The sequence below is a fragment of the Ceratosolen solmsi genome, unplaced genomic scaffold, assembly GCF_000503995.2.
Source record: "Ceratosolen solmsi marchali unplaced genomic scaffold, CerSol_1.0 scaffold69, whole genome shotgun sequence".
NCBI classification, from domain to species: domain Eukaryota; kingdom Metazoa; phylum Arthropoda; class Insecta; order Hymenoptera; family Agaonidae; genus Ceratosolen; species Ceratosolen solmsi.
Window position 1 is genome coordinate 105,416 of NW_011948464.1, and position 8,298 is coordinate 113,713.

An 8,298-nucleotide genomic window follows, 5' to 3' on the forward strand; every position below is an offset into this window, starting at 1 on the left:
AGATTTAAAAAAATAACTTAAATAGTTATCAAATATTTAATCAGCAACAGGAATTTAAAAATAAAAATATTTATGTAGCATGTCAAGTTCAAGATGGATCTTAAAGTATAGTTAATTTTAAGCGAGTTTAGTTTTATTACTTTATTTGACACCTGAGTTTTACATAAAATCAAGTTTTGTATGTATTCTATTAATAAATAATATATTCTACAAATATTGATCATTTACGTTCTACTGATTCATAGGCAATGTTGACCATTCGAAAATAGATATTTTTAAATATTTTTCTGTAAGTAATAAGTAGTTTCCATAAGCTAAATAATTGAATATATTTAAAAGATTTATTTTTCGAAAATTATAAACATAGAAAGTAAAAAATCAATCATACACATGCATACTTTACAATTTTTTAAATTTTCCATACAACAATTAATTCTGGTACTGACCAAATGACAAATATAAATTTAAAAAAAAATTTTTTTCAGTTTTATAATATCATCCGTTATTAATTTTTTTTTAATATGGTAAATATATATACATTTATTTAAATATATTTATATAGTAAAATAAAATATGGTAAATGTAAACAAATTTAATAGCAATATTGTTTATCAAAAAAGATTCATTATAGTATCTTTATAAAATTCGATTGATAATACAGGACTAAAATTTTAAAAATATAAAATTTATCTTGTATGTAGACTTCAGTCTTTACATTTCAAATAAAAGAATAAAAAAATTACACGTTCAATTTTTATGTTAAAAAGAAACACAGGATTAACTAAAAAAAAATAATTCTATTTTAAATATGCTAACATTGAAGTTTATAATATTTCTAATTATTTCATTTGTAATATATAAAATATTAATTTTTACCTTCATTTGTATATACATACATACATATATATATATATATATATATATATATAATTTTGTAATAAAATCCATTTGTTTCTTTTTAAATAATGTCTGATAAATAATTTGCTTTGCTTTAGCATGTATTTATTTATAGTAACACAATATTATAAAATATATTATAAAGTTTTTTTAATACTAACCTATGTTTCGAGCCAGGACTGATGAGCTTATGCATAACCATGCTAGAACGAAGTCTTGGAAAAAAATTTTCCATCGATCTTTCCGAGATTCCATGATATCTTTGAATTTTTGACTATAGCTATGAAAATTATTTCCAATATTAGATATGATTTTTAATTTTGGTTAAATAAAATATCAATGATATATAAATAAATGAATCATAGGAGTTTCTACTTATACTTACTTAAATAAGAAAATTGTATAATATATTTATATTATAAAATATATTATAATGCTATAATAATTAATTTTTTTTTAATTTTAATAACAAATATTAGAAAAACTTAGTTATAAGAAAATAATTTTAAAAAGTACAAGTACAAAATTTATATAATAGTACTTATACTAATAACATCATATATTATTTACTCTTTATCAGTTTAATCTTTGAATAATTCATAACTTTACAATGAGATCATATCATTTTAATTAAAATCACATTTATTGACTTAACAAATACAAGAATAAAACAATTAAGACACTATGTCAATAAATTTTGTGTATATTCAAATAAACTTTAATAAAAATAGTTTCTTGTCTTTTACAGAAAATTATAAACATTGACTTTTCTAAATATAAACTTTGGATTTGAAGACAATAAAAATTATAAATTAAAAATCTAATCTATAACATATTCATACATTACATAAATAAATGTATATAATTGTTATAAAATATATCTATATGTAATTTATAATATTTATTAATTAATTAATATATTTCTTTAGTTATTATTATCACTGGATAACATTTTTTTTTTAAATTATAATATATATGTGTGATAAGGAATGCTTTTAATTAATATTAAAAAAATAAGAATATTCTAAAGAAAGAAAACTTTTAAAGATAAGAAAACTTTTTATAGATAATATTATTGAAAAATAACAAATAATTTATAATACAAAAAAATATATATTTGGATTATTGGTAGTAAATTATTTATTGAATTAAGCTTGGAAATATCTAATACATTCATAAATAAATAAAATCTGTAGAAATTTAAGAATCAGTATATAATAATCAAATAATTTATATTGATTTATTCTTGAACTTATTGTTACTAAATTAAATTAAAAATTATATATAACATTTTTTTAATATTATTTTATATAGTACTATATTTATAAATTTAATAAATAACATATTTACTTTATGTATTATTACAAAAAAATATTTTATTACACTAAATCCTTGTATGTAAATATTGTTACTTATATAAGGAGAATTCTATAAAATATATTCTATATCATATAAAAGAGAAATATTATTATAAATATTCAGTAACAATGTAATCAAACTTAATTATGTTAATGGTGACTTAACTAATACATTATAAAAACCAGTTTATATGTCAATAGTTTAATGCATATCAAATGGTCAAATATATAAATATAAAAATATAAAATTTGTAAACTTTTATTCCATCTGCGATAAATATTATTTAATATCTAAATATATTTGTAATAAAATTAATGAACAAATAATTGATTAATTGATATTAAAAATTAAGACTTAATTTTATATTATGTCATAATATATATATTTTTCATGTTTATAAAATGAAATTATAAGTAAACTATTTCACTATTAAATTAAATGCATTGAATCTATTTATATATATTCATGAATTGCAATTAATAATTTTTAATTATAAGTATATTTTACATATACATATATAATAAAAATAAATAGTGATATGAGATTAATTATTCATGGGTTATAAAAGCGAATGTAATTTTATTGTAATTAATAATAAAAATATATAAATACTATGATAATTATACAATTATTATATTATAATATATTATATATTTGTTCAATTAAATATTTGTTAGTTATTTTATATTTCTCGTTTTTTTCTTCCTTCTGCTTTTTAAAGAATTGTAAAAGAAACTGATTCAAAATTAATCAAAATACATATTTGTACAATTGATTATTATTAAATATTTTTTATAAAATAAGTACTTCTGTGCATGCACTTTTCGGTATTGAAGTACTGGAACAAAATTTATTATATTTATAATATTTTAAAGTCTTATAATCTTATCATTTAATTGAAATTAAGATATATATAAAAATATTAAATTAAAGAATAAGTTATTGAAATGTTATAACCCTTTCTCTTATGATTTATATAACTATAAATTGAAATATTTTTAAAAACAAATTGTAATTGGATGTAATTATTTCTAAATGTAAACATTTTTTTACGACAATTTAAAAATACTTTTAATTTGATATACTTTAAAAAATAATAAATTTAAAAATATATTATCAATTGAAATTATAAATAATTAAATAATTAATCACTTATTAGATTTAGACTTGAAACTAAATTACTGTAAAATTACAATTTTATATATTTATTTTTATTTATACATTTTTCACTCATTTTTAGTAGGATAATCTAAAAAGTATATCAACACAAACAAATAAAATATATAAAATACAATGTTTTTTTATATCTTTATCAATACAAAATTTTATACAAATTTTATTTATTCAAGAATAGAAGAAATTTTGTATAAAAAAAAAGAACTACAACTTAAGAATATTTATATAATGTATATAGGGGGGAGAGTTAATATGTATGTATATATGCATGCATAAGTTAAAAATAAAAAATATATTTCAAATATATCTTAATTTTTCAATCATACAAGAGACAAACATTATATATATTATATTAAGTATAAGACACTTACAAGTTGAATATATAAATACATTGATGTCACATACATTTTCACAAACTAAGTCAATTAATTTTCGTAGACTTATACTTTTGCACAATTTATATTTATTTTATGTAATTACAAATGAAATTTATTATTTTGTATTTATTACATATAAATAAAATCGATTGTAATTAGAATAGTAAATTTACACCAAAATTATTATAAAAACAACTTGAAATTAATTAATCACATCACCACATATTTAAAATAAAAAATTTTTTTAACAAAATGTGTTAGAATTAATTTTTGTTAAATAGAAAAGTAGATACACAAACATGAACTAATAAAAACACTCCTAAATGAACACTTACACTATAAAATTGATTTAGCCTCCATCACTAATATAATAGGAGATACATAAGCAAATTTATTCAATGACTTAACTTTACACTTAAGCACTCAAATCAATTGAATTTCAATACAAATATTTTAAGAAATGATAACATAATTAAATAAAAAAGTTAATAATAAAAAATTATAAATAAAAACATTCAAATTTGTAAATGCAACTACTTTGAATTATCAACTACGAAAAAAACTCGACATACACCTTTCAACGTCAATTGTGAAACTGAGCATCATGAGCAAAATGAAACGGCGTCCCCTTCCCCCACCTTGGCAAATTGGCACATACGGCAATAAACGTGCTAACAAAGTATAATTTTTCTTTTGAACATCAGATGTCACTTTTGAAGTTAAAATGTTACACGCTACAGGAATTAAATAAAACTTGGTTGAAAGCTTCCTGGATATATTTTTATATAATATGAAAAATAATTTTCATAAACAATTTAGTGATATATTAAATCAAAGAAAGTATACAGTGCAACCATTTAAGGCATGCGCAATCGAAGTTTAATTTTATTGGCTGAATAAAGTAATCAGTAAGAAGTTTTATTATTATATATATATATATATAAATCTATCATATCTAAAAAATATAAAAATATAAAAATAAAGAATACAAAAAGTACATGGCATATGTAAAAATATTTAAATACTGTTAATTAAATTTTTTTTAAATACATAAAAAATATATTTACTTTAAATATCAACTCCAATGTAAAACTTAAAAATAATGAATAAATTTTTTTTAATTTTTGATTTCCCGTAAATAAAAAATATGTTGTTTACTTTTAAAATTAAAACTTTGTATCGAAATTGAGCGCATTTCTAATAACCAATAAGCATAGACCACCTTGAACATACCTCAAATTCTATGCTATCTTTCATATACAATCTTTAAATGAATTGTATATATTTCGACAATTGGCCTTCGTATGCACATTATATAAGTTAAAAAATGTAAATTAATATTTATCTAAACCATATTAAATATATAATTCATGTTAATAATAGTTCATGTTATTACTTAAAATACGCAAATTTAAAAATAATAATAATTAGATTTTTCTTTCAAAAATATTTTATCTTATATATACATCTATATAATTTATATTAGCTTTTGTAGATTTAGATATCCTTATACTTCATAGTTTAATAAACACCAACGAATTGAGATCGTTATTCTACATTTAAGAATGAGAATTATTTTAAATTTTAACCTTGAAAAATTTAAAATAATTCGTAATAAAATTAAGTTTTTAGATGTCATTATAAAATAACTTAAAGAACAATATCAACATTTAAATAAACATATAATTATTGCAAAAAATCTAACAACAATGTCAAATTATTTAAGAATTATAAACAAAATTTAGAAAAATATATTTAAAAATAAAATTTTACAATTTCTATGGTTTAATTATATATTAGGAAGTCATATAATTGTTGAATAATTGAAAAACAAAGCAGAGATTATATCTAAAAATTATCTAATATAGTAAAGTAAAATTATCGTAATAAATATGTATTAGAATATTATGTTTTTATTCTTATTGCAAGATTTTTAAAACAAAATAAAAGAACATAAAAAAGTATCATTGGATTGACCAATTTTACAAATTATTATCAGACTTTAGGATATTTAGAAACATAAAATTAAATATTTTTATTTTTATTAATAGAATCGATAGCTATTAATTGTTTTTAAATTAATTTTAATTATTAATGAAAGTACTTTAAGAATTTAATTATTAGTAATTGATATAATTTAAGTACTAGTAATAACAGGTACTTTAAATATTTATGAATTTCTTTTGTGTAAATATTTAAAATATTTGTACAGGAATAAGTCACGGTTTTAATTATAATTATTACTCAGATCATTGACAAAATAAGTATTTGAATAATTGATCAACAGAATCATTAATGTACTATGCACCCATTACTATTAATTTATAACAAATATTTTCTACTGCTTTATTTCTATTTGCTTGATTTGTTAATGTTAATTTGATACTAAATCTTTGCTTACTTATATTAATAACAGGATCTGCTAGTTTACTAGGTAATCAGATAGAATGTTTTGATTATACTAAATAAAGTTTGTGCTATAATATTCACATATATATAAACATAATCTGAATTCTACAGATTTTTATAAATGCAAAATATGGTTAATTTATAAATAACAGTATAATATTTTTTACATATTTATAAGTTGTTAATATATTATATTTGTTATTAATTTAAATTAACAAATTCAATTTTATTTAAATGTGATTCAATGCAACTATGCGATTCTTCAATAAATTCTTTTGACAATTTATAATACTCAACGCGATATTTTATAAATTTTATTATTTAATTTAATATTCAATAATATATTTATCAGTAAATTGAATTTTAATATTATAGTGAATTATTTCAAATATACTTTTCATATTTTTGGAAAAAACATTACAATCTTACTCACAGATACTTCCAAGATAATTTTTATTTTTTATTCTAGTATTTGATTCTAAAATATTTGAAAAAGAAAAATAATAAAAGCAATACATTTTCTGTACTTTCATTTGCTCATTTTCATCTTCTATTGATTTTTTTTCCTTTTTTTTAAACATATTTCGATTCATATGTAACAAAGTAATTTTTACTAGTTTAATATACTAGGCTACTATTACTTCAATGATCTTTATCAAAATCAGTTAAGAATACCTATTCAAGATTGTGAGACCTTTTTTCAATGCAATATAATATCTGCAAAATAACATCGTAAAATTTGTGTTTAGATTTCAAAACATTCTTGCTCGCAACTATCTAGCAATAGTGTCATAAAACATCTGAAAAAACAATACAATAAATACGGAAAAATCCACTTAGTTAGACATCTGTACGAATTCGTTCCGCTCGGTAATTACTTCAAGCATTATTGGGAGCGGACCTACTCCTCCCTTCCCGCTGCCAACAAGTTGTTATGCTGTCGCCAGATGCGTCAATAGCAACGAGAACTCTTCTTGCCATGAAGACCAAGAGACGACTAAGGCCTTAATTAACTATAAGTCCACAAGTGGCGCTGCCCTCGCTCTGTAAGGGAGGAGTATCTGATTGGACGAAAAATAAGGGAAGGGGTTCAAGTGAAGCTCATGGTCAACAAATGTATTTAAGGGGCGCATTTTTCAATATTCATCACTCTCGATATAGTACGCTCTTGATATAGTTCACTCTCGATAATTTCTTATTCAAATAAGTGTCAAGTGGACGTCCATTAACGCTGCCAAGGGAACTGTGATCACACGTCCTAGAAGAACGACGACATACACCCGTATATCCATTAACGCAGTTCAAGAAACCGTTTTTACATGTTCAAAGGAGCGACGACTTCCACTTATCGGATTGTCCATTAACGCTGTCAAGGGAACAGTGCTTTCACGTCCTAGAGGAGCGACGACAATCCGCATATCAGAGTCCGGAGACGAGTCAACGATTAGTCTTCGTAAGTGGTATTATCACTACACAATTACATACTCTGAGATTCAGATATTATGACATCGACAAGCAACTAAGGATGAAGAACTGCGAATTCTGCGATCAAATTCAATCATCACGCTACAACCATAACCTCAACTACGCACGCGGTCATTCAAACAGCGCGAGTGTCGACGAATCAAACTTCGCGCCATTCTGCGATCAAATTCAATCATCACGCTACAACCATAACCTCAACTACGCACGCGGTCATTCAAACAGCGCGAGTGTCGACGAATCAAACTTCGCGCCATTCTGCGATCAAATTCAACCACTACGCTGCATAGATGAGTGCACATTAATCCACTACGAGAAGTATTTCCATAATTAATAATAGTAATACTAGTTAACCTCGTTATCAATAAATAACAGAATAAACAGCATATACATCAGCCATATTTATATTGTATTATTATAATATCCCTTCCACTTGTGACCTTTCATCGCTACCACACAACACCCGTGGTCTCTGAGTTGTCAACGGCATCAATTTGTATCCTTTGAATCGGCCTTGGTAAAACAAGCCGGAGTGGCGAATACATTTTGTACAATACCAGTATAGTCAAATAAAAAGACCAATAATTTATGTTCAATT

The 8,298-nt window shown here is 21.7% G+C and overlaps 1 protein-coding gene across 1 annotated transcript in view; it reads right to left on the bottom strand.

Annotated features, from left to right (window-relative positions):
* LOC105366951 (latrophilin Cirl) overlaps positions 1-1,171 on the bottom strand; it is a 32,565-nt gene extending 31,394 nt beyond the window's left edge. The window contains exon 1 of the mRNA XM_011505564.1: positions 1,059-1,171. Within this exon, the coding sequence (XP_011503866.1) occupies positions 1,059-1,152 (94 nt within the window). The 5' untranslated portion in view covers positions 1,153-1,171. The remainder of the gene's footprint in view (positions 1-1,058) is intronic.
* Positions 1,172-8,298: the final 7,127 nt, after the last annotated feature.